This window comes from Ambystoma mexicanum, chromosome 5q, assembly GCF_040938575.1.
Source record: "Ambystoma mexicanum isolate Mex_15411 chromosome 5q, UKY_AmexF1_1, whole genome shotgun sequence".
In the NCBI taxonomy this organism is placed as follows: Eukaryota; Metazoa; Chordata; class Amphibia; order Caudata; family Ambystomatidae; genus Ambystoma; species Ambystoma mexicanum.
In genome coordinates this window covers 1,201,114,973-1,201,142,923 of record NC_090933.1, presented here as the reverse complement: position 1 = coordinate 1,201,142,923, position 27,951 = coordinate 1,201,114,973, and the positions used below count along the sequence as shown (strand labels likewise).

Here is a 27,951-nt window from a genome sequence, read left to right as displayed (position 1 = left end):
TTCTCAACATCGCACTTTAAATCATGCACCATCCATAGGTGTCTATCATGCTCAAATAGCCTCACATTACAACCACGGCTCATATTAATCCCACACATGCTTTCCCTTCCATGTGAGATACATATACATTTGGTTGAAAGGATACGTTAATTCCAGTGCCTCGGGCACAACTTCATTGCTTTCTCTTGTCACATCGAGCGTTTCCGTTACTTGTGTCCCTGCCAGTACAGCCTTATTGCATGTTTCCCAGACAGTCGCTGTGAGGCTCTCAAGCTGACAGAGTTTGACCCAACTGGATCGCTCTCTGACGGCACTTCTATTGATTTACAATTATCTCTGCCTCTGAAGATCACTTCGCAGCAGCACTCTCCTTTTTCCTCCTGGTTTGGTCACGCGCTGCAGAACGCTGGAGAGTCCTTTCCTCAGACCCTGCGTTTCTGTATTTTGGCAATTACAGCTCATGGTGTCACATGACAAACGTCCTATCCTCAGACGGAGAATAGCTTATCATCTCATCATTTTACATAGCTGCTTACTTCACTGGACTTGCTGTTATGTTGCCGTACAAACAACAACGGCCATCACACGCAGTACGCAGTTACGCTCTGGCGTTCTAACCTTCACCATCTCCTGCTGCACTGCGTGTGACATCATCTTTCAATTATCGGAGGCGTGGGCGGACCCACGCAGGCGCTTCCCCATCCTAAAGGATGATGTGCACCAGACCCACCAATCATTACTTAGCTTACATAAACTCACAACTCCTCCCACCGCCCCGTCTGCCTCACAAAATCCAACATCACACTGCTCCTCCTCCTGCCTCTCACCCCGTCACCTCCCAGCAAAGTCCTCCCACTCAGCTCAGCCACACCTAGCGCAGTCAACCGAACCCTCATCAATTCTCTCTCTTCAACATGTCTCTCACACCTAAGCCAAAAATGTCCCACAGTCTCAGGCACCCCACACACCGCACAGTCCCTCTACTCACGCTTCCCCACTCGAAACAGACAGTCATTCAGCCCCACATGCCCTATCAGTACCTCGGTTGCACCAGAGTGAAGTCAACTTCATGCTCGCAACCGTCGGCCACCCGACCGTACATCTTGAACTGCCAGAGGCCATTAAACATACCGCAACCAACTTCAGGACATACACCTGCTGGCATATATCTTTCTTGCTTGCTTCTTTACTATATGAACACCTTAATTGTCATCTTATGTCCTTGCCGTAGGCTCACACAGCACCGGAAAGCTTGCAGTTCTCTTGAACGCAACGTGCAAAGCTATACTTTCTTACAAGCACAAAGCATTTTCTCCTCTCAGTTAAAGCTGCACTGGGCTGTTTCTTCATGTATATTCGCCTTTCATAACTGCCCGAACTATGTATCAAAATCATCTCTCTGGGTCAGCACAGGCACTTCCTTTCAACTATGGGCTGCTTTCCCCTTCTTCTTGCTCTGGTTATTCCACAGGGCAGCTTGCTCTTCCCCCTCCAAGCAGTGCTGCGCTGGCCATTTCTTTGTCATGTCCCCAATCACCCCTTGCGCCTCGCTCTGTTTCCTTAACCCTTCCCCTGGGATCTGCGCAGGCCATTTCACAACTTTAGGGGCTTTGACCTTAACTTCCTTCTGCCCTGGGTGGTCACTACCCATGCTTTGGGCTCTACCTTCTCATCTTTATGCCCTGGTTGATGGGACATATTTCATTTCCATGGGGTGCAGTGGTTCCTCTTCTCATTTTGCTGCTCCCTTCTCAGAAGACTGCTTCCTCCTCTTTTCTGGCAAGCGTGAACTTGGTTTCAGTTTTTCTCGTCGCCATTGTTAGAAAGCAGCTTTGGTACTCTTGGTAAGGTTCACACAGCAGCGTTCAATACAAGTTCTCTTAAGCGATTACTCTAGAGGGCACCAACATTCCCACAGCTCATGCATTCACTTAAAAGTACTTTACAACACCCAACATAAGAAGAATGGAAGAATAAAAAAGGAAAGAGCCCCCCAACAGTCTTAAAATCATACTGAATACATATACAAAAGTAATATTCAGGAAATATAAGAAAACAAAACAGATATAAAACAGATTAGTCCTTACCCCCGCCCCCCAAATCCAGGGCTTTTAAAAGGGCAACAACTTTAAAAGTCACAAAAGTCTCATTGCCTGATGATAGTCTATCCCAAGAAATGTCCGAATTCAGTCACCTTACTTCATGGACACATTTCTGGAATCTTGCCACTCTTAATGCACAAGTGCCTGGGCATTTTGTTAGTAAATGATAGAGCAACTGGATTTCGTTTTCATCTTATTTGTTACAGATGGCAGTTGGAAACTTCTCTTTATTTCTTATTGACAACATTTCCAATGTGGAAAATAGATTTAGTCTAAATTGTAGAAAGTTTAATCTGATCACTGGATTAGATGACTTTCTTAGATATTTGGGCAGGAAAGATCTCGGTTTATCGGTTAGTGTATATGATGCGGAAATCTTTGCGAGACTCATTTTGTCAATTGTCCGAATCCAGTCCATTCGTTGCATACAGATTTTGACTTTCATTTTGGATAAGGAGTTCCATTGAAGTGTCTGAGTTAAGCAAGATATCCTGGCACTTTAAACTGAGGTTGTTAAGGAACACATTTCCTCCTTTTTGCAACAAACATTTCTATACAATGGGTCTTTGCCTGCAGTCTGTTCACTACTTATAGCCAGCTTCTAAGATTACTTAATCTACTTGCGTTAGAGTATCTGTACAGTTATTGAACGGCTTGCATTTTTTCTGCAGTGCTTCGCACACGTGCAATCTTCTTTTCACATATGAAAGTTTACTTAATTCTCAACTTCGTCATCAGTTTCTGTAAGATCCATGCATTCACTTTAGCCAGTATTGTCAGGGCATCACACTCGTCTTTCATGACATCAACAGCTCCTCCTTTTGCTCCTTTTCATATTCCTTCAGGATGTTCCTCCCTCAGATTGTCGTCTCTTCGGAGATACATTTGATATGGTTTTCTCAATGGGTACCTTCTTCTGAATATTCGCAGTAGTATGGTCACAACTGCTGGTGTCAAGCACGGCAAGATCTCAGGCTTCCAACATATAAGAAGTAGGGGCGCGGGATTTCCTGCAGAGGCATGTAACTGCTCCTCTACACTTCTTTAACCCCCTTTGCACATTTGCACAAAGAAGAGGGCATTCCCATAGATTGTAATGCAGATCCTTATTTCACAAATGGAATGAGCTTTCAAATGTGCAGAAAAAACACATTCCCCTGCACCTGTTTGCAACAGGAACAAGGGGCGGGGGTGCAATGCATGACAGTCATTTGCATCCCATTTATATTTCTTTTCAAGTCGGACAGCAGCGGTTTACAACTGTGTTTCCATCTCCCAAACAGGGAAAAAAATGTTTTGTTCTTTTTTGTTGATATTACACAATAAGAGTCCCTTTTAGGGCTCGTCCCTGTGAAATGTACTCTCAATACCTGCATGAGTACTAGGGTCCTTTTATACCCCAGCACTAATGTATGCAAATGTGAGACAGGGTATCATTTGTTTTCCCATCAAGCACTCTAGCTATGTACCGATCACTTATGAGAATAAGATTAAATGCACATTTTTCAAAATTACACAACAAAAAAAGTGCATCCTCTTGGCCCCTACTGTTGATTGACTCATTTTGTTTAAATGCAGCTTCGATGATATACAGATCTAAGAACTCAACCTATGTGGGTCAATCCTGTGTTTGCATTCTCTTTTAGTTCATGTTTGTAAAGTGATCTAGAAATACTATCACAGGTGAAATGTTTTTCGCACCCGGGCTAGGGCGCTCAGCCAATCAGGTGGCTGGAAGAGCGGACGAGAATACACTGTGTATCATTTGCTCTTTTGAGCCACCCGAGGCCCTTCCCCGGGTGACACCATCTTGATTGTTGGGAGGGAAGAGTGAGCCTTCGTCCCCTGTTGCCTCCCCACATCCCTTCCTCCCTCCCCAATGACATCCAAACTCTTTACCCACCACCTTCCTCCCCACTTACCTGCTGGACCAGCTGTGTGTGCTCCAGTCCAGGCAATCCACCTGCCTTGGCCGCAGTCATCGAAATGGAAAAGAGGCCAAGTCCCTTTTCCCATGGTGGCAGCCATCTTGTTTTTTTCAGACTTTTTTAAAAAACGATTTCACCCCAGTCAAATATCAGGGTGCGAATAGCTATCATCCCTTCATCGGAGGTGCGTACACGGCCGGTAACGGCCCGCAGCCCTCGCCTAAGCTGGCCAGCCAGCCGGCTGTTACCGGCCATATACGCCCCACGACTCAAGGTTGATTGCTCTAATATATAGCTGCAGTTTTCCTTTCCATGAAAAATGTGCTATTTTAGCTCCTGGCCAATATAGAGCAATGCTCGAAATGTGAGCAATAATCATTGGTATTGCAACAAAGGCCTGAGCATCTACTCCTTGCTGTTTTAAAGTATTAATACTTGATGCTCGTGACTTCACCTGCCAGTAAAACGCCAGGGCCCAGTTCAGGCCTTAACATGGGCCCAAGGGGTGTTACCAGACAGCAAAGTCTGCAGGAGAGTATAGGATTGGCATTCCAGGGCTATCTCTCAAAGTGATAATAGTGTTTACCAAAAACAGACGATCAAAGGCACGTGCACAGTTCACAGGGAAGCCTGCCGCCATTATACAATGGAGGCTGGGCTCTGAGTGAAACCTGTCTTCCATTTCCATGGCATTGGAAGTGGCGTCAGCCAAAGTACCAGCAGATGCAGCAGGGAGTGATGGAAAGCAGAGCAGGTAAGGAGCAGTTTAGGGGCTGAGAAGGAGTGGGTGGGAAGGTGCATGCTGGAGTAAGGGCTGGGAATGTAACCACGGATCTGAGGCATAGCTGAGAGAAGTTGACTCTGGGAGAAAGGTGAACTCCTAAGTGGGAAATATTGGCTTATACAGTGAGATTAAGCTGGTGCCTTCTACCGCAGTGCTAATTACATGACCTCTGCTTGACCGATCCTTGATCTGAGGCTCATCCTGTGATTGAAATATAAAGGGAGATTTTTCACTTGTTGAGGTCCATTGTTTTAATAATGGTGAACATGTCTAATCGCTATTAATTAATGTTAAGACATTGGATTGAGCGCTTACTCACCATACCCATTGGGTATGCAGCTTGTTCCCTGTATTCTTTTTCCCCACAGATTTAGACAAGGGAAGCTATTACTTGCTTTTAGCCATCAATAACAGGACACACTGTTCTCCGCCCTGTTCACTCAGGCGGTTAAGAGTTGTATTGCCCTCAACTTCAGGCAAAAAAAGCTTTATTAATATATGTGAAAACATTATGAATGAAATCATGATATGCTAACTGACAATTCTCCCCCAATTGTTTTCCAGCAAGGTCAGACACCCCTGCATTTGGCAGCGGAGAATGACCATTCTGAGGTTGTGAAACTCTTCCTGAAACATAAACCAGAACTTGTGACCTCAGCCAACATGGAAGGGTCAACATGCGCCCACATTGCGGCAGCCAAGGGTAGTGTGGCGGTGATCAAGGAACTCCTCAAGTTTAACAAGGTCGGGGTGACAACAGCACGCAACAAGGTGATGGTGACTATGTGTTATTATTTGCTAGGGTGCGGTGTGGTTGTTTTGACTCCACTATCGTCATCCCTGCCTGCCAATGTCAGAGTCATTATTTGTATAGTTCCAGTGACCATAACTTAGTATTCTTGTAGCATGATGGATAAGCATCTAGACACACTAGTTCTAAAGAGCTAACATATTTAGCTGCCTCGTCATCCCCCTTGATTACTTTGCTGGTTGGTGGCACTCGAATCCACTCTAATCCAATCAAAACGCAATTGCAAAGCACTCAAACCATAACAAGGCATCCACATTTGTTTTGTGTTCTGGGTGTTTTGAGGTTTTCTGTCAGTGCCATATTATTTTAGGGATTATGTGCATGTGGCAACATTTTTCAGGTTCTGGTGCTGACCCACATCAGATTCCTTTCTTTTGTCCATAATGTATTCAGGTTATTGGTTGGCATATTTGTCCATCAGAGCACCTGTAGCCTGCCCCTGGGTGATGGTGGTGCACATTATAAATCATCAACATAACATCAGGGGTTAGACTCTTGGTAAGGGCTCATGGAACTCCATCCAATGAGCCACATCCAGGCCTTGGAGATGTGCAGGCACTGCATTAGCATCTTTCCTCCTTTCCCTTTCCTTAGCATTTTTTCTCTCTGCTCTTCTAACTCCGTCTAACGTCCTCTCGTTATTACTATTTCCCTATCTTTTTCTGTCTATCTTTGCCCACTTCATTATCTCTCCCTCACGATCTCTCTTTCTTAATCTGCCTCTCTTGTTCTGTCACCAGGCTTCTCTCCCTTCTTTCCGGCCTCTCTCACTCTTTCTTGATATGACTCAGTACTTCTGTTTATGTCTCTATACCACCATTTCTGCTCTCTCTCTCTATCTTTCTCTCTCTCTCTACCTCTCTCTCGCTCTCTATTTCTATCTCTCTCTCGCTCTCTATCTCTATCTCTATCTTTCTCTCTTTATCTCTATCTCTATTTCTCTCTCGCTCTCTATCTCTGTCTTTCTCTCCCTCTATCTCTATCTCTCTCTCGCTCTCTATCTCTATCTCTCTCACTCTCTATCTCTATCTCTCTCGCTCTCTATTTCTAGCTCTCTCTCTCGCACTCTATCTCTAGCTCTCTCTCGCTCTCTATCTCTATCTTTCTGTCTCTCTATCTCTATCTCTCTCGCTCTCTATCTCTATCTCTATTTCTTTCGTTCTCTATCTCTATCTTTCTCTCTCTCTAACTCTAGCTCTATCTCTCTCTCACTCTCTCACTCTATCTTTCTCTCTATCTCTCTCTCGCACTCTATCTCTATCTCTCGCTCTCTATCTCTATCTCTCTCGCTCTCTATCTCTAGCTCTCTCGCTCTCGCTCTCTATCTCTAGCTCTCTCTCGCTCTCTATCTCTATCTCTATCTCTATCTTTCTGTCTCTCTATCTCTATCTCTCTCGCTCTCTATCTCTATCTCTATTTCTTTCGCTCTCTATCTCTATCTTTCTCTCTCTAACTCTAGCTCTCTCTCTCTCTCACTCTCTCACTCTGCCTCTCATCACCTCCTCTTTCTCTTAGGTAGAATGCACCAAATATATGCATGTGATGTAATCACAGTGATACATATTCCCATGGTTAATCACGAATTAGGATTCTTGTTTGTATACAACGTATACACCGATGTAAACTAAAGACTCCCAGCAGGGCTACATTTGCTTAACGTTTCCATTGTAGTCCAAATACCAAGCTGAGTGTAGAGCCCTGAATATACCTGCAGCCTACCTTTCCTTGGTCCATTTAATAACTTTCATTTCATTTCAAAACACTGTTTTCAACCACTTGTGTCGCCTACCTGCAGGAGTGTTTATGATCTTTTACATAAGAAAACCATTTCAGGCCCACATACCATTCATTCTGTTCCTCCACCCAATGAAATGTTCCTTTTTATTTTTAATTTTTTGATTTGTAGAATGATTTGTGCTGTGGCTTTCCTTTAGAAATCAATTCACTCTGCAGCATCTGATGAAGAGGTCTGTGGGACTTCGTAAGATGTTTTGTTCCATCGCTGCATAGATTTTTCAGTTAATCCAATATAAGGTATCGGAATCTGCAACTTGTGTGATTTTAAGACTTAATTTTTGAAAACACATCACCACCTAATCTGATAATGCACAGCACTAGTCCTAGCGCCAAACGTTTTATTAGCATTTGGGAAAAAACAGAAAGCACAACCCCTTAACCTCGCCAACTAGATTGCACAAAGCATATAATAAGAGCGCACCCCAGACCAACCCACTCAAGACTTCCAAGTCTTCCCACACCATCAATCCTGACAGCCACCCAACAAAACCCAAAGCATCACATTAGCCCATCCCGGGAGCATGAGTGCACCACCACTAGAGCTACGGTGTAATGCTGTCAAGTCCCATGTCCTGATACAGTCGGCTTAGTCCAAAGACTTCCAGTGGTGACGGCGACTGCACATCACCAGAAGCACAGAGATCCTATCAAATGTGCTCCACTCAGGCTGGACCCATTCCGGCCTCGTCCCTGGGTCACGAGCATCCCATCAGCGCATCTCATAGCCATGATAGACCAACGTATGTGGTCCAGTCAATGGACCGTCAGTTATCAAGGCCCTGCACGACAATACAGCAAATACCCCACTGCCCAGTGGTAACATAGTGGCCACCAAGAGGTCAGCAGTACCATTGAGTTGGGCCATATCGGTTCCCCCCACACCCGACCGCTTGCTCCTGCCCTCCAGTTCCCTCTGCACCCTTCTAGAGCCTATTGCCATGGTGGTGACATATGCAAGAAGGCGTGCTTCCGGAGAATGCTCTTCATGCAGCGGAAAAATTGCCTGCACCAATACATCCCAAGCATCAACATATACACTCCCTTCTCTCATCCCGCTATGCACCACCCTATGCCAGACAGCAGACCCAGCTAAAGCCAATCTTTCCAGGTGTGCCCACCAAGCACCTTTTCTGGGGCCCTCTGCCTGTTTCCAAGCCATTGTGATCCTTTGCTTACACAATACACAGATAAGCTATTTCATGAGTGTGATGTTTGCTGTGTGCTTCCTCCCCTTTGGATATAGGCCCAAAAGTAAGGCCACCGCCGGTCAGGCATACATCTGTACCCCCCCCCCCCCCCCCAGCTGCCTTGTCCATCACCCCCTTATAAAATTTGCCAATGACTGGGCAGGTCCAAAACATATGAAAGAAATCCACAACCTCATGTGCGCATCTCAGGCACTGCAGCATCCAGGCCCCTACAAATCTAGACATTCTGTGAGGGGTCATATAGGCCCTGTGCATAATGTACAGCTTGGTACGCATGAATCTGGAGTTCCTAGAAACTCTCTTAGTGTAGCCTAGTGCATGCACCCATTCAGTGTCTGTGAGTGATCTGGCATGAAACCGCCTCTCACTTGAGCGTACTCCTGAGGTCGCCTTCCCATGCCTATTCAGAAGTAGGTCATACAATCGAGAAACTGTGGGACCCCCTTCAGCCACATCATACATGGACTCCAATGTTTGGTCCACCTCCATTTCCATTGAAAAGTCTGGTCAACGGGCTTCAATATTCCTCACCAGTCTCTGAAACATTAAAAATTGGCCTGAATATATACCTGAGAGTTGCCCCAAGCTTGCAAAATCCATCAGTCTCTCCTCCTCCATCAGGTCTCCCAACGTGCTTAGTCCATGGCCCTCCCAATACTTCCTAATTCTAGTCGCATGGTTCAGGCCCTTTCCTAGCTAGTGCCACAAGGGGAATATTAGGAGAATAAGGATCCCGGGCACCCAACCTCCTCCAGACTCTGCTCGGCAGAGTCCTTAATAACTGAAGGAGCCAGGGCTTGAGCGAGAGACCGGTATCTGTAACCCACAGGGCCTCCTTCAGGACACACCTCTGCAGAGACGGCTGCAGAAGCATCGAATCTAGTATGGTCTTGTCTGCTAATCAGCACACCACGAACTGCCAGCATATTGAGTCAGTGGGTGAGTGGAAATGACACATTGTGTCATGTATGCGCCCTTTTCCACTGAGTTGGTGTGTTAGTGTGGTTGTGTGTGAGTACTGAAGTGTCTGTATTTGTGTTGGACATTTGCCACTGGATATGATGCCATCCCATTTGTTAGTTAACTGTGGTTTTAGTTGTGGCAACATTTTGGCCTTTTCGGAGGTCTGGTAGTTCTCTGGGGTGGTGGCCTGGAGGTCCATCCATGGCAGGGATTGGCGGAAGGTGGTAGGTTTGTTACTGATGGCAGAGGAATGTCGAATGGTTGCCTGAGAAGGTGGCAGGTGTGTACTCTAGTGTGGCAGACTAGATGCTCATTCGTGGCAGGAATGGGCGGGAGGAGTATTGTTATGTTATGAGGGGTTTTACATAAGTTTGAAGTGTTAGGTTTTGTTGCCACATCTGTAGGACGTCTGATACGCCTGGTTGGGTGCATCTGTCAGTGCATGTATGAGAGTTGTGTGAATGTTGTTTTCTGTCTGTAGCATGTTGGTGTGTTCACATTTGTTTATCCTTTAACGGAAGGAGATGTGTTGTATTGTGCCTGATGTGTATGAGTGGACTGAGAGAATGTTGGTATGTCATTGTGGAATGTTTGGATGCAAGTGTCTCTGAATGTTCCAGTTGGAGTCAGTTGGGCACTTGTCAGCATGGGTGATGGGACCCAGTGGTTTCCCCATGTAACAGCTTAATCGATTTACAATAAAACTTGATGTTAAGAACCTACAATAAGTGTCCAGAACCAGCCTTATTACAATAGGCAATCACCCTGAGTATTTTCACATAGCTATTTAGGCCTCTAAGTTCCAAATGATATTTTTTAGGTTACTGGCCATATCTCAATATTATCTGGGTCCCAGTCCTCCCAATGACCCATCCGTGCGCCAGAGCGAAGTTCCCACTCCCTGTTTAGCACCCATGAAACCCGCAAGCACCCTCCCCCATTGTTATAGTGTCATTACTATGCACTGCAGGGTCAGTGTCTGATAGGCGCGACTCTCCAGATTACCCACCTCCGTTGTGCTCTGCCCCCTCATGATTCCCAAAAAAACACTGAAACCTAATAACTAACGCAATTGCGCTCCCAGGAAAGTGATAGAACAAAAAGAGGCAAGGAGAAACCAACCAAAACCAGTCTCCCAGCCCAGAAACCAAAGACCTAGTGGCTTGACGCACCCTCAGACCCCACTGCCTCTCCAGCTCCCCCCCATGCCAAGTGCAGCATGCGGCAGCGTGATGCCACAGAGCGGGCATCAAGGGTACGCTCGTTCGGGGTGTTACAGCAACCAATACACACAGCTGCCCACGTTTGCAAAAATGTGGCATAGCCAAAATAGTTGGAACTGTCCCTTGTTACACAAACATTGCCCTGCGCTACAAGGAAGTGTACGCCCTCCATCAGCATCACAGTGTCAGAGAGCATTTTTCCTTCGCTATCTGTGCGATGCCCATAGCATCCCACCAGGAGTTTGCTGCAGTAGTATTCACAAAAAAGTGGGACCGGCCATCGTGGAGTACCTTGAACTTTGCTGGGTAAATGAGCATGTATCCGATGTTTGCCCTGCGCAGTCATTCTTTTGTGGGACCAAACATAGCCCTGAGGTTCTGCACCAGCATAGTGTAGTCAGGGTATGTCGCTAACTTTGCTGACGCTTGCACAATGCTCCCCCTGCCCTAGAAAAAGTCAGGATTCATTCTCTATCCTTCAAGTTCATGATCTTCACGATCAAGGGCCTCAGGGGGGGCTCCCGGGGTAGGTCTCCGGGACAACGGCCTGTGCGGTCTCTCCACTGTGAAGGCTTGCATCAGTGTCCCACAACCTCCTTAGATTTTGTACATAGATGGTCGGGTCATTCCCTTCCTCCCCTTCAGGCAGCCTGAGGATTCTGATGGTGTTCCTTCGGGTCCAACCCTTAGAATCTTCCACTCGGCTCTTTGGGACACTCACTCTGTTCATCAGTTCGGACACCTGCACCTGAGTAGTGCAGATGTTAGGTGTGTTTTTACGCACCTGTGTTTCCACAGTCCTAATTCGGTCCGATAGTGACCGCACGCCTTGCCTCAGCAAACCGACATCCATGATAACTGCATTCACCATTTGTTCTAAGCAGGTTTTCAGGGAAGCGATGGCCACAAGGATATGATTCTCCTCCTGCTGGGCCTGCCGTCCTCAGCAACCATAGATGCCTTCTCTGTACCCACACCATCTTTTCAGGCATAAGCATCCACCATTGTCTGCTTGCCTTTCCTCTGGTGATGTGTATCTGGCATCTGGGTATAGGGCTAGGACCAGATTGTCTGGAATCCGGGTGCTGCCACACAACAGCAGGAGTACATTTGGTGTCTTAAGTGTGGCACAGGGTCAGGTGGAATCAATGTGCTGCAGACCACAGCTGGGTTACCCGCCGTGGGGGTAGCAATGTAGAGGTGGGAGGTGTAGAGGTGGGAGAGAGTGCGCCTCACTACCAGGTGTCGCAAGCCCCAACGCGTGAAGAAGAGTTCTGGGCACACTACGACAGCCTGTATTCTGACATTGTCAAGGTTGTGCAGCATCCAGATCGAGTTACCCCAGCCAAGCAGTGCCATGCCAGGAGCCCCTGTCTTACTCAGGCGCATCCTCTGTTGGGCAATGTCCTATCAGATAGCACCAAAAGGGAATCCAAGTCTATTGCAGCAGTCTACCCGGAGGGATCACCTCCCTGTCCTGCCTTATCAATGTTCACTGCAGCTCCCCACAGGGGCAAGTGGGCAGCCTGCACTGTCTAGACAGTGTCTCCCCTACTCCAGGCAACTCCAGCACCAGTGCCGCGGGTCTCAGGCACCCTCAAGCTCACTGTTGGCCAGCAGGTCTGGCAAACACCCCCCTGCAGGAAGCAGCCAGCTCCAAAGCCATCCCACCGAGGGCGTCCACACCAGGGACTCCCCTCTTATCTCCAGGCTCCTGCCAATGTCCAGACAAAAAAAGAAAACCTTCCCAGAAGAGGAGCCCTCCCTTCTCTGTCGCCTCACCAGCAGCAGGTGAGTGCACTGCCAGCGCCTCCAAGCACCCAGCTCCATTCACTGGGAGGACCCGCTCAGGCAAGTCGGACAGACCCCCCAATCCACCTGGCACACTCCGATGTCTGTGCCGTGTACTGGAGGCCCACCCAACACCTGGGACACAGACCACCAGCTCTGCGCTACGCACCGAGCAAGGCACTCCGCCTCCACCAGCTGGCAGGCGTATCCATGCTTCACTCCTGCGTATGCGTGGTACGACGTCCTTTCATCACCTACCTGTTCATCCCCAGGCTTTTTAACGTGCACATTCCATCGAATATGCTCATCGAATTTTCTAGGGGGGTGTGAAAGTGCAGTAAAGGGGTTGGGCGGGTGGGCAATAGCAAAAAATAAGTGTGGGACGGGGGGTTGGGGGGTTCTCCCCCAAAAAAAGAAAAACCGATGAGCACATTCGATGGAATGTGCACGTTAAAAAGCCTGGGGATGAACAGGCAGGCGATTAAATGACATGGAACCGTCTGCGCTGAGGTGCCCAGCGGGATCCCCAGTCCCTGCAGCCTTCTCCTCCTAGGCACAAGCACCACTCAGCCCAGCCACTGTCTCCCTCACTTATGTCAACAGCTCACAGCACTCAGAGCCACCACAGGGAGCGCTATGCAGCCTGCACAGGAGCTGCAGCTGCCATCTTACTTTGCAGGATCTCAGTATCTTGACAGGCAGCACCTCTGTACAGCTCCTTCATTTTGTGGCGGCAACCCCACCATTTGGATCAGGGCACCCTCCGACCACCTCCTCTGTCACCACAGCTGAAAATGGGCACTTTAAAGTATATAAATCGAAGGATACGGCGGGATCTCACAGAAAGAGCAGCCTCACTGCATGCCTGCTGGCCAACCCGCCAACATGTTTGATGTCAAACGCATGCTTCAACTCTGTCTAATGAATAAGACTTTGAGCTTCAAGGCGTTGTTTTAATCTTTCATCGTGTCATGGGCGCTAGTGATCTCATTGATGTTGAAAGTTGGTATCCATCATCTAAAAATGAACTATTAAATTCAATTGTGAGGTTTCAACAGTTTGAAAAATTGAATTTCTCTACATTATAGCCGCAAGCCTCTTTATTCTACTCCCAGATTTGGACAAACCTCTCCAACAGATGCCACAATTCAAACCTAAATCTCAGGTCTCTTTTCGTAAGAGGCTACCTACAGTGCATTCTGCAACAAGATGTTGGCCTATATCATCCCTTTCTAGGTTATCGCTGCCACCCTAATCTCATATTCCTGCCTGGGATCCCACTTGAGTTAAATCATTGTTGTGATGCTCGGAAGTGTAACAAGAATACTCAAGTCTTCTCTGGAAGCATAAGCAAGGCCTCCAAGAGGATGGCATAGCTGATTCCTACTTTATGTGGAGCACCTGACCAGATCAAAGGAATTCTCCTGAGACCTGCTTTACTTTGACAAAGGATATATAAGTTGATCAGGTTGCACAAGTGTAGTCTTTCTTGTAACTTGCACCTTGCAAATATTTCCATCAAATGTAGAGTTTAATTTAAAACAAAATATGGCTTTGCGTCCCTGGGACCTTATCTGCTTCAGGAATTTGAACACTACACTTGTGAAAAAATCCTCTGCTTGTCCTCGAAAGAAACCACAAGTCCTGAGCAGGGGACAAGCCATTACTATCCTTTCTTCTTGCTCACAGACATCTCTCCTTTGGCACATCAGCGTCATAGCCAATCCGTGGCCTTCTATGACAGAATTAAAACGCTCTTTCTTTCACCGTATCTCTCGACTCTTCTGCTCCATCATATTTCCCAATGCCAGGATACGCAATAGTCATGCATGTTGCACTTTGCAAATTCTCTAGCTAATTAAATAAATGCACACTCTGCCAAATATTGCCACACATATCCAGATTAAGAAGTGCTATTTAAGGAAAAAATGTTCAAAACGCAACTTTAAGTGTATTTTTTTCAGTAGAATGGCTCTTCCTCATACTCTTCCAGGACCATCTTCACTGATCGCTCCTATCAACCATAATAATTTCCACATCTAGAGCTCTCACCATTGCCTGCTTCCTAACCTATTGCAGCTACAGCTGTACTTGTACCCCTCTTGGTGCATCCTCTACATACAACATTCGGTGGCCACCAGGCTAGGATAGCAATTTATAAATTACATACATACATGCATGCATGCATGAGCTGACTGTAGCAACAAGTTAAAGTTCATGTGTACCCTCTAGCAGTCGTGGGCATTCTCCATGATTTAATTTCACTTGCAAATGAGTGAAAGTCTTGAATCTGAATGTATCAGTGTTTTGTCAGAAATGCACTCACCAGGTACTTGTAGGGACAAAGAATTGAAAAAACACATTTTAGGATCAAGAAGAATGCAGGTGGATCCCCATCGAACAAGGGTTATAATAAGAAATTAAGCAATTATCGTTACAACTAAGAAATGGGTACTGCGTAAAAAAGTTACCTTTTTCAGAGCATGAACCTCTGTAGAAGAATGTAAAGAGGTATGTTGCTAATTCTGGGAAATGATGCATGTGTGGTAAGAGAAAAATATTTTGGCTAGATTAAAAAACCATTTAATCGCAACTGTTTTTAAGTCTCAGTTATCTGCCGTGCATGCTGCATTTCGACTATTGCATATCCTTGAACTAACAGGTTGCCCAGAACATTGCTAGAACAATGTTGGTGCAAAAATAGCAAATGTTATCCTGCGAGAGAGTGGAGGCGAACAAGTCTGTAACTTAAATTTCGGGCATCGGGAGATGTCACACAGGATGATCAGGACCACCCATTGGAGTTCAGAAATCTGGCTATGAATTGCAGGCTATAACATTCTTAATAAAATAAACTTTGAAACTGTATCAAAAAAGTTTTGAAGCAAAGTCAGAACTTAAATCTCCAATGAATTCATACTCTGATTTACAACAATGTGGTCCACCAAGTAAAGTAAAATAGCCTCCAAAAATTTTTTAGGAGGAGCTGATCCTAGATACGCTTTGAAAAAGCTCCATTCAGACAGAAGCCAGACTGAGAGATAAGGATCAATTCACAAGGTTTCACATTTTCCAGAAAGTGTGAAAACCCTACTTTGCATGCAGGTCATTGTCATTAAATGTCATGTATGTGGAGCACATGTGCACTGCTTTTTAAGCAGAGCAAACCTAGCCATGAAAACACGGGGCCCTGTCATGTTCTAATCTATGTAGATGAAATAAGATATTATATAGAATGTGAACGTGAGGCCCATTTAAATTATCAGTGCAGAGCGAAATAGGCTTGATTTCACACTTCCAACTATTCTGGGGCTTTGCAAGATAAAGGGCTTGTTGCCAAACAAATTGGGTGAGGCTATAATCCCAGGCCATGGGCATTAGCAGTTTTAATATGTGCAGATCCTTATTTTCGGTTGTAATTGGCATCCCTTTGTGTTTTAGACAAATGATTCCACGCCACTGCACCTGGCTGCTGCTGGAGGACACGCTGAGGTGGTGAAGGTCCTATTGGAAATGGGTGCTTCAGCGTCTGATGAAAATGGTGTACGTATTAAAGCTACAAAAGGAAGACATTTACAATTGAAGTGTTACATCAGTTTTGTATTTTTGTAATTTAATATGATTTATAAAGCACTGTACAAACATATTTTAATAATGCGGGACACTAAACAATGCCAGAGTTAGAGAAGCAACAGCTGAAGCCAATGAATAATCAGAGTGACAAAGAGAAGGGAGAGGAGATGAGCTTTCAGACGAGAGTGGAAGATGTCTAGTGAAAAGGAAGAGCATGGATCAAGGGTGAGAGAGTTCGATAGATTAGGATTGAGCAGAAAAAAGGAATGGAAATGAGAAGGGAGACTGGGAGGCTTAGAAGAAGTTAAGAGGTGGATATGCTGTGACTGAAGTGTTGATAAGGAGTGTAGGGAGAGATGAGCAACAAGGTAAGGCGGGGCTAGGCCATGATAGCACTTGAAGACAATTGAGAGACAATGGAAACCAAGCCGAGAGTCAAAAGGAAGAAGGGCACTGGACTGGACAGATGGGTAATAGAAGAGTGTGAAGTCAGAGAAAAAAGAATTCCAATAGGCAAGTTGTAGACTGAGCAGGGAGATGTGGGATGAGGGAAAGCCAATGAGATGGGCTGCGCAGTAATCGAAACGAGAAAAAATAGTAGAAGAAGTTTAGTAGCGTTGAAGAATAGAACTTGATGAATACAACAAATATTGTATAGATGAAAATGATAGGTGCGAGCTGTAGAGGAAATATGAGAAGAAAAAAAGAATGAGGAGTTGATAAGTACGCCAATAATACTAACGGAGTACGAGAAGGGGAGAAGTGAAGGGTGAAAGTAAAGACCAGCGGGGGCAGAACGTGATGGAAGGAAAGGAGGAAAGTAAATAACTTCAATTTTTGAGGGGTTGAGACAGAAGAAGGGAGAGGACATTCAGAATTTTGCAGCAGAAAGGCAGTTCGAGATTTAAAATTACCAGAGTCCGGGAAGGATGTAAAAGAGAAGAAAATCTGTCTGTCATTCGCATAGAAATGAGATTATAGATTGAAAGATTCAATGAGTGAGAAAAGTGGAATGCTGTAGATAGAGAAGAGGAATGGGCCAAGCATCAACCTTGTGGAATGCCATAGTAGAGCGAACGATGAGAAGAGTTATGGCCAGGCCAAAACACGGACTAAGAGCGGTCAGAGAGATAGAAATGTAACCAGTGAAAAATAGGGTCAGCAAATCCAATGGAGGTGAGAGCAGCGAAGAGTGTAGGGTGATTAACAGTATCAAATGCAGCCGAGAGGTCAAGCAGAATGGGTATAGATGATGCTTTATTACGCTGAGAGGAAAGTGTTTGACGTGAAGAAGAGCAGTTTCTGTGGAGAGACCATGCCAGAATCCGGATTGGGAATCTTGATTGGGTCAGAAGCAGTAGAGAATGAAGTTTGAGGACTGAGGACATAAAGTGGGAAAGATAGCAATAGACAAGGAGAGATTGATAAGTATGGTTAGGTACAGAATTAGAGAGGGATAAATAGAGCAAATTAGAAGAGAGGGAAATGGGCGAAGTGGAGACGCCATAGGAAGGGCCCGGACAAGAATGGGTGCAGTATCAAAGTATGAGCGGGGAGAAAACGTCAAGTGTGATGGGGATGAGGAGGGTACAGAGTCAGTGGCTGGGAAAGCCGGAGGAGGGTGAGGAGCAGAAAAGAAGAAACATTGCAAGTAAAGAAGTCAGAGGGGCAAAGACAAGATGCAATGAAAGTGTCAGCAGAAGAGGGAGCCTGGAAAAAGCAGCGCAGGTGGTGGGACAGGATCTTTTTTTGAATAGAAGTAACGTTGTTTATCAGTGAGCAAAGAAGCATTGAAGGAAGTGTGAAGTGCTGATAATGCAGCGAGGTCAGAAGGGTTCTGCACATCGCAGGGAAGTACGAATAGAGCGGAGAGAAGGGGCATCCAAGGCTGCAGAGGTTTTCAAGAAGAGACAAAGGGGCGGAGAGCGTGGAAGGGATCAAGTGTGGCAGAAATAGAGTTGTGAAGACAAGTAGAGGCCTGACTGGGAAAGAAAGTGAAGAAAGGTACCTGGAATTTGAGTGAGGAAGGAAAGAAATAAAACGGGAGAAAAGGAGCATACATCCAACAGCAATGTTACCATCTTTGCTGATGCTATAGCGTGTGGTGCAATAGTAAATGGAACAGATAGATACATTCTTGTGTCAAAGGGATCTGGGGAACCTCTGAAAATTATGAAAAATGGTTCAGACAAGTGTGTGGCAATGTAGGCAAGCAATAGAAACATAAACTGAACCTCATTGTTGCATGAAGTCCATACTACAGCTTGATTATTTTAACAACATGCTGGCCATAATTTGATGCCATAGTCCTCACATTATTTCGCATCAGACAGCATTCTTAGCCTTCAAATGTAGCCATGAGTAGACTTCCATTTTTGGAGGTCGGGGACATGTGCCAACATACACACTAATTTATTTTGACTGTTAAAGTAAGGTGTGTGCTCTGCTTTGATGTGTTGCTACTATCTACTCACATTAGGAGGGCATGACAGCGATTCATTTGGCAGCCAAGAATGGACACATCCCTGTTCTGGAGACCCTAAGGGGAAGTATCTCTCTCAAGATTACCAGCCGAAAGGTAAGACTCGTCTTCTGTGTTCATCCATCTGTGGTAGTCTTCAGAACTATAAAAGAGGAAATCACTTTATTTCTCTGAAATGTATTTAGACAAACCATTGAATCAATGAAGGCAAAACTCAAAATAACTACAGGCTATGTTATATATAATTCCGTTTGGGGAAACGAGAGATATGCGGGAGGTGGTCATTAATGTCCATGGCTATGCTCTTTTGGTCCCCGGCTATGCAGGCGAGTTTGGTAGCCCACAGTCCCTCCTGGGCTCTGGCCCCACTTGATCCGGCCATTTTGTGAGCCCCCAGCCCCTCTTGTGCACCTGTGCTGATCTGTTCCCCTTTCGCCTCAACTTCCCCTTCCAAAACCCTCTACCCGCCTCCCAGCCCGCCCTCCAGCCCGGATTGGCTCTCGGAGCCTAGAACATTGCACCTACAGTGTGTCCGCTTTCCCTGCTGCCTCTTTTGGTCCCCAGCTATGCAGGTTAGTTTGGTAGCCGACAGGCCCTCCTGGGCTCTGGCCCCACTTGATCCGACCATTTTGTGAGCTCCCAGCCCCCCTTGTGCACCTGTGCACGCTACATTCCCTTTTCACCTCAACTTCCCCTTCTAACCCTCCTCCCACCTCCCAGCCCGCCCTTCAGCCCGGATTGGCTCTTGGAGCCTAGAGGGTTGCACCTACAGTGTGCCTGCTCTCCCTGCTGCCTCTTTTGGTCCCCGGCTATGCGGGTGAGTTTGGTAGGCCACAGGCCCTCCTCGGCTTTGGCCCCACTTGATCCAGCCATTTTGTGAGCCCCCATTGTGCATCTGGGCCCGCTCCGTTCCGCTTTCACCTCGACTTCCACTTCCAACCCTCCTCCCACCTCCCAGCCCTCACTCCAGTCCGGATTGGCTTTACCAATAGTCTTAATCGACTATTCCAGGGCAGTCCTCTGCCCGTACAGCCCCTGCGGCTAAGCGCCCCAAGGCAAATGGCGGCTCCTACATTGGCCGATCCAGAAAGTGTCTGCTGGTGTCATCAGGGGAAGCAAGTGGCCAGCTGTCAACCAGCAGCTACAATCAAGGTAGGAGTGGTCAGAATGAAGGATAGAGCACTCATTTTACCCTAGAACTCCTACCACTTAGCAAACTAACCTACATTGTGATAGAATTATGATTGCTAGACAATTGTTCAGATTGAACCGATTCACACCTAGAATGCTCCATAAGGTTATGGTACTTTTAATGTTAGCCTGCACCACACTGTTTAGCATTATCATTATTAGACTGCATTATACAGAAGACAACTGTCCAATTGCCTCCATCCCCATTTACTGTACAGTGATCCTGCTGCATTGTGAAACCCAAGCCTCTCTCCCACTACACAGGATCCTCAAAACCAGGGGTAGCCTCCATCTTTACTTAGTACATGGTGAGAAATACTGCATTGTGAAACCTAGGCTTCTCTCCCAGTATACAGGACTCCCAAATCCAGGGGTAGTCTCCATCTCTGGTTAGTATTTGATGAACCTACTACATTTTGAAACCTAGGCCTCTCTCCTACTATACAGGACTCTCAAATCTAGCAGTAGCCTCCATCTTTGTTTAGTATATGGTGAAAAATACTGCACTGTGAAACCTATTCCTCTCTCCCGCCATACAGGAATCCCAAATCTAGGGTAGGCTCCATCTTTGTTTAGTATATGGTGAAAAATACTTCACTATGAAACCTAGGCCTCTCTCTTGCCATACAGGACTCCCAAATCTAGGGTAGCCTCCATCGCTGTCTAGTATATGGTAAAACCTACTGCATTATGAAACCTATGCCTCAATGGTATTGGACTCTCAAATCGAGACCTGTTTCCTCTGCTGCACTGGACAAAGTTCGCCCCCACCCGAACAACCTCGAAAACGTACGGTACATATATCTCACTCCAACAGTGTAGACACAGGCCGCAGGCACAGCCAACCATCCATGCACAATAGAATAGTGCTCACAGGTCTTCAACAGGGCCCTCACAGTGCTTCTATCTCAGAAGACTGAGACATTGGGCCTCATTATGAGGTCGGCGGTAAGGGGTTAACAGCAATGCTAAGAGTACCATTGCGTTAACCCCTTACCGCTGCATTACGAGGTCCCTTAGCGAGAGCCGCTAAGGGATCAGGGAGTTAATAACAGGCCCGCTATCAGCGGGCCCGTTATTAGCTCCATCCCCATTCCCATTGAGCCCTATGGTGGCTCGAATGGGAACACGGACCGGTAATGCGGTAATAGCACCATGGCTACCTCCTACCTCGTAATGAGGCCCATTGTCCATGTAGAGGGAGCACTTCACCTCAACACAGCTGTCGCTTCCTGCCCCCTTGAACCATCTGATGTTCTCGGTCTGGCTGATGTGTTCCACAAGTACCTCTATAACACAAATAAACAGAAAAGGTGAGAGTGGACACCTTTGTCGGACCCCTGACTCCACTGGAACGGAGGTGGTCTTCCAACCATTAACATAGCAGCACTAAAGATGTCTTTATGCATTACACAGTAGATGTCTTCCAGCACCAGTGCCCACAAGGCCCAGTCCATGAACTGGTGGGAGACTCAGTCAAATGCCTTTTCCTGGTCCAGGCTGATCAGATGTCTTTGCCGTACTCGATCGTATCCCTGATCAGAGCTAGGCTGTCTACGATCTTCCGACTAGGTATACAACGGGACTGGTCTGGGTGGACTGTCATCCTGATCATCCTTTTCAGATGATTAGCCGTTACTTATGTGAGGATCTTGCAGTCCACATTCCGTTCTTGAGGTCCTCTCAGTCTCCTTTCTGTTTGAACAAGAGTGCAATTGTACCTTCTCTCAGAGAATGTGGCACGCTACCCCTTTCAGCTATCGCCTCATATAGCCTGAGCAATTCTGGCACAATCAGGTCCCAGAGTTCGACATACAGTTTGACTGGAAGAGCGTCACAACCCAGGGCCTTGTCCGGCTTGGAGGATATGACTGTCTGGTGGAGCTCCCCCAGTCTAAAGGGGTGTTCAGGCCTGGTCTCACCTCCGGGCCCAGTGTCTTTGAGATCCCAGCCAGGAAAATGTCCACCTGGTCTCTCTCTGACAGCTTTGGTGAGTAGAGGCTGCCTTAAATGTCAGTGGAGACCTTCACAACCTCCCTTTTCCCACCTTAGAGGTTGCCCTCTGAGCTGCAGAGTTCCAGTAGGGGTGTGGCTATGGCTGTGGAGTGTGGCTTCTTGAAGAAACCACAGTCGCCCTTCTAAAGTTTCTCAAAACTAGAATGGAATATGACTTGCCTGGATTCTGCCTGGAAGTTGTCTGCTAACCCCTTCCTGGTTTCCTCCAGTCTGTCCTTCACATCCCAGCCTCAGAGCTCAAATTCAGTGTCTGCAGTTTGCTTTGCAGCTCCCTGAATATTCTCTTCTTTTCCTGTGCAGCAGCTCTGCTTGCATCATGGGAGAAGCTCTGGAGCTGGGTCTTGACCCACTCCCACCACCCCCCGTAGATTGAAAGCAGACACTCAAGCCTCTTCACCCTGTGCATGCCTCCCGGGTTTGCCTTCATCTCCTCACTGTTCAACGGTGTGCAATTCAGTTTCTGGAAACCTGAGCCCCCTGGGAACTTTCTTGAAAGCTCTTCCCTGTAGGTGATTGCTCAGCCGTCAGTGAAGTGGAGAGCGACCATGGAGCTCTGAACAGGTTTTACCATCTGAGAGGTGAAGATGAAGTAAATCCAGGAGCACACAGAGACATCAGGGCAATTCCAGGAAATCTTTCTGCCATTCGCCCCCATGTCTTCAATGGCTTACATGTCTTTGTAATGACATATTTTATAACGAATGCACACATACCGAAATGACCAACAACAAATTATTATAATTCTTTTTTGGGGCAGGGTTTGGGAGGTTCCCCCCACCAAACCCCTGTTTCACACCACTGAAAACCCACCCAACTATTTCCCCACAATATTTAACCCTTTACCCCACCCCCACATACATTTTCGTTATGGTTTGTCACTGTAACATTTTCGGTATATGTGCATGTGTGCATCAAAATTTTGTGATAAAGACTGGCTACCGCCTCCAATGACATCTCTCAGGGGAGCCTACCCAATAATCTCCCTGACCAGCCTGTATGTCACATTCATTCCTGCAGAGCCAGTGTGGCCACCCTTCACAACTGTGCAGTTAAAGTCACCCCCATCAGGATTGTCCTGAAAGTGGGCAGCAGCAGCTTCAGGTTTTGGAACACTTCCAACCATTCTTTCTTGGTCAGGTGGTAATCACGGTATCTAGTGTTTCCATCGAAAAGGTTTCCAACTAAATCTTTTCCATCGAAACCTATCCATCTAAAATATATGCATTGAATGCATATATGTATAGGGTAAAGGGTTCATTTTCATTGAGTGGGTTTTTAAGGGTAAAAAATGATCGGCTTGTGGGGCACCCCCCAACCCAAAAAAAAAAATGCATTTGATGCAAATATTTTCGATGGATAGGTTTTGATGCAAAAACTTTTGTTGGAAAACCATAAACCGGTAATCACATTGATCAGTCGGATCAGTTCGTCTGCCCATGAGCCCTCATCTCTGGGGCCACTAATAACATAGCTGAACTTTTCAAAATCTCCAAGGATCTCACCAATCCTACTGCTGTCTCCTTTCTCCTCTGCCTTCCCTGGCCCTCTGCGCTGCACTGGCCTCTCATTTAATTTCTAAAACTCAGGACATCCTCTCCTTTCTCTCCTCTACACCACTCCCTTCTCCATCACCCTCGCTCAGGCCTCCCTTGGCCTCCCTCCAGCCTCCACTCCTGCTCACCTCTTTCACTCCCATATCACCTGATGAGGTTTCTAGACAAGTCTGCTCTGTGAAAGTCTCATGCATCCAGGTGCTCCCAAGCTTCACCAGAACTATCAAGGACAATATTGTCTCCCTTGCTCCAGCCTTGGCTGATTTCTGCAATCACTCCTTTGTATCCAAGTATTCCCTTGTGCACCCTCTCCTCAAAAAGCCTTCTGCTGTCCCTCCCTGCCCGGCTAACTACTGCCCTATTTCTGTTACCCCCTTCCTGGACAAACCCTTGGAGAAGCCGGCCATCTCCCAACTTATCCAGCACACTGAATCTGTTGGCTTGAGAGCTGCCAGAGACACAGAAACTGCACTCCTGAACATCCATGAAGACTTGCTCTCTAATTTCGATTCCAAATCTCCGTCCATTCTCATCCTTCTTGACCTTTCCTCTGCCTTTGATACAATAATTCCACCCTTATAAATCGGCTCTGTGATTCCCTTGGCATCACAGACCACTGGACTGGTTGACCTCCTTCCTCTCTGACCGACCTTCCCAGTTTCAACTAGGCCCTTTTCTCTCCTCCATCTCACTCTCCACCTGTGTTGTCCCTCAGGGCTCTTTCCTCGGCCCTTGGATTTTTAACATCTACATTTCCCCTCTAAACCCTTTGATCTTCTCCTTCTCTCCTTTATGTGGATGACATGTAGCTCTCCTTCAAGCTTCCCTCCTCTACCTTCTCCTCTTCCTCTCTCATTCCTGACTGCTTGTCTGCTATTCAGGCATGTTGCATTGCTAACAATCTCTGCCTTAATGCCAGTAAGACTGATATCCTTCTCATTGGGACCCCAGCTCCCTCTTTCCCTCTGGCTACCCTCTGTGGCCCGCCTCTCATCCTTCTGTGAGGCAAAAAACCTTGGTGTCATCTTTGACTACTCTCTCTCCTTCTCTCCTCACATCACGACCTTGTAGAGAAGGCCTACTTTCAGCTGCACCTCCTTGGAAGCATTCTTCCTTTCCTCACCTTCCCCCAGGAACTCAATGTCTACATAGCACTGGTCCTCTCCAGGTCGGACTTCAGCCTCTTCCTCAAACTGCCTAACTTCTCCCTTCGCCCCCTTCAACAAATCCAGAATAGGACTGTGAGACTTTTGCTTGGCCTCTCACGAGCTCTAAACTCTCTCACTGGCTTTCGGTTGCTGCAAGGATCAAGTTCAGCCTCTGCATCATCCACAAGGCTTTCTAGGGCTTGGGACCCCGCTACATCCAACACTCCCTCCATAAATACCTCCCTGCTAGAGCCCTTTGGTCTTCTAGCTCCAACTCTCTGCAGATCAGATGCTTTCCCAAGCAGAGAGTGGGGGGTGGATCTCTCTCTACCGCAGGTGCCTCCTTCTGGAATGACCTTCCTGCCTCTCCCAGACTTGGGCCAGATCTCCTTAAGTTCTGAAAGGTTCTCACGACACTCCTTTTCTCTTCCTCCTTCCCTCTCGCCCACTGCTAATGTCCCCCTCTGCCAATTGACTGGCTGCCTGGTTCCTTCAGATTCATACAGGGCACAAGGCCCTCCTTGATCAATTTACCCCTGCACTTAGTATCCCCTGACCCTCCTGCCCTCAACCTGCTCTTGCCCTTTCTGGGCTCTCCCCCCCTGTACTTGACTGGCTGGGCCTGCACCCTTTTAAACCTTCCAGTCCTATTCCTTGCGCTTAGCACATGGACCTTCTTTCCCTGCACTCTCTTCACTCCCCTGGCTCTGTCCAATGGCCTCCCCTGGCACTTGCTTGACCCACTGGCCCTGCCGCCCTGACCAGCATTTCCCTTCAACCCCCCCTCCCCCACACTTCTTGTTATTGCACTTGCTCGATCCGAATGTCACAAGGCCTAGCAGGACCTGTTTTGTTATCCCTGCCCCCCCCTTATTTTGTTGCGCCTTGAAACACATTGTGCATTGGCACATTATAAATACCCAATAAATAAATAAATTCAGCCGTGAGCTGGCTCCCTTAAGCAAGGATGTTGAAATCCAAGGACTTGTAGTCGTTTTCTCCGGAACAAAATAATGGACCGTGCCTCCACTCTGCCTCAAGTTGTTTGTACAACTGGTCATATGGTATACAGTCCTGAGCAAAGCAAACATCGCAATTCTGGGATGCCAAACATCTCAGTTCACTAGCCTCTCTGTTCCTGTCCTTCATGCTTCTGACATTCAAGGTGAGCAATGATATTGGCATCCTAGTGTTGTTTAAACTATGATCTGTGGGTCTACCACTGTGGGTTTTTATCCTGTTGATATGTTACCGCAGCATGCTCCACCTCCTCCTCTTCATTGACCTTTTGTTTTTGCCAGCTCTTCTGTGGTCTGGGCAGTCTCTTCGTCCATCAGCCACTCCAGAATGGGTCCTTCTGCCTGTTCCCCACTTAACATCTCTGGTGCCTGGTAGAGGACATTCAGTTCTTCTTACAATATTGTACAATACACTCTCGCTCCAGCCTTGGCCGACCTCTCCAGCCTCTCTTTCGCCACTAGAGTTTTCCCCTCTCTTCTCAAGCACTCTCTTGTGCACCCTTTACTCAAATAAACAGCAGCTGATCCGTTCATTCCAGAAAACCATTGCCCGCTCTCCATCACCCCTTTCCTGGGAAAACTCTTGGAGAAGCTGACTATCACTCAATTTACCTTCCATACTGAATATGTTGGTTGTCTACATGACCATCAGTCTTCCTTTAGAGCATCCAAAGGCATTGAAACTGCTCTTCTGAACACCCGTGAAAACCTGCTCTGAAATCTTGACTCCAACTCTCTCTCTGTCCTCATTCTTCTCAACCTCTCTTCTGCTTTTGATACGGTAAACCACATCACTATCACCCGTCTCCATGATACCCTGGGCATTACAGATCAGGCCCTGCGGCAGCTCGCCTCCTTTCTCTCTGACCAGCCCTCCCAGGTGGAACTCGGGCCCTTTCTCTCCTGTACCACTCTCTCTACTGGTGGTGTCCCACAGGGTTCTATCCTTTCCCTGTTTTTTTATTATCTACATGACCCCCTTGGTCCACATGATCTCTACCTTTACCTCTAACTTTCAGTGTTATGTGGATGACATGCAGCTCTCTTTCAGGCTACGCTCGGCCTCCTCCTCCTCCTCGCTCATTCCTGACTGCCTATCCGCAATTCAGGCTTGGTGTGCTGCTGAAGATCTATGCCTTAATTCCAGTAAGACAGAGATCGTCCTCATTGGGCCCCTGCTCCCGCTTTCCCACTTTCTCACTGGCTTGCCTCCTTTGGCCCGGCTCCCTCACCTACCAATGAAGAAACAAATCTTGGGGTCATCTTCGACTACACTCTCTCCTTCTCTTCTCAAATCTCAGACGTCTCCAAAATGTCCAACTATGAACTGCACCTCCACAGAGGTATTCTACCGTTTCTCACTTTCCCCCAGAGGCTCATCACCTCGAGAGCCCTGGTTCTCTCTAGACTGGACTATTGCAACAGCATCTTTCTCAACCTTCCTACTTCTACTCTCCATCCTCTACAACTCATCTAGAACAGAACCGCAAGACTTATCCTTGGCCTCAAACCATGAGACCGCATCTCTCTGGCTGAAATCCCTCCACGGGCTCCCAGTGGCTGCAATGATCAAATTCAAGACCCTCTGCATAATCCACAAAAGCTTTCCGGGCTGGGGCCTGCAACTATATACTCCTCCAACTCTCTGCAGGGGAGCCACTTTCACAAACAGAGATTTGGGGGCAGATCCTTATCTTCTTCAGGTGGGTGCTTCCCTCTGGAACAGCCTCCCAGCACCGCTCCGTCTTGAACTGGAGCACCTTAAGATCAGGAATCTCCCTTCAAGACCTTCCTTTTCTCCTCCTCCTTCTCTCCCCTGCTAACCTTTCTTTTCTCTCCACACTCCTGGCCTAGTTCGCCTTCAGGGCCTATAGGTCCTGGGCTCCCCCGCCAGTCTTTTGCACTTGCCTCCTGGCTGCTGCATTTTGTTCATCATTACTGCACTTTCATCCTATGCTCCTTGAGCAGGGCAAACTTTCTGCACTTAACCCTGCGCTGTGGTGAACTCTTGTTCTCCGCCCCCGTCTCTGCACCTCCGTCAGTAAGTTTGCACAACCTGAATGTACCTGGACCTGAGTGTACCTAGTTTGTCTGTCCTGTCACCGCCCCCCCCCACCACCATTTTCCTTCCCTCCTTCCGAGCTTAGTCTCAACTGTACCACACATGCACTTGCAGTAGGAGAAATGACGTCAGGTCTAGTATGCTAGTTTTTCTATTTAGATCATTCGTAATCCTCAAGGCCCCAAGTATGATTACTGTATTCCCTTGTTCCCATCCTACCTTGAAGAGCTTTGAAGCAATTCACCTGCATGCAAGCGCTACATAAATAAACAATAAATAAAGAAATAAAATCTGCAGAAC

At 47.0% G+C, this 27,951-nt stretch overlaps 1 protein-coding gene across 3 annotated transcripts in view; it reads left to right on the top strand.

Annotated features, from left to right (window-relative positions):
* Positions 1-27,951, top strand: part of LOC138497955 (serine/threonine-protein phosphatase 6 regulatory ankyrin repeat subunit B-like) — a 759,106-nt gene that overhangs the window by 650,255 nt on the left and 80,900 nt on the right. For all 3 annotated transcript variants that reach the window (XM_069621713.1, XM_069621714.1, XM_069621712.1), the window contains exons 19-21: positions 5,379-5,585; positions 16,049-16,150; positions 18,660-18,758. In XM_069621713.1, coding sequence (XP_069477814.1) covers positions 5,379-5,585; positions 16,049-16,150; positions 18,660-18,758 — 408 coding nt within the window. The remainder of the gene's footprint in view (positions 1-5,378; positions 5,586-16,048; positions 16,151-18,659; positions 18,759-27,951) is intronic.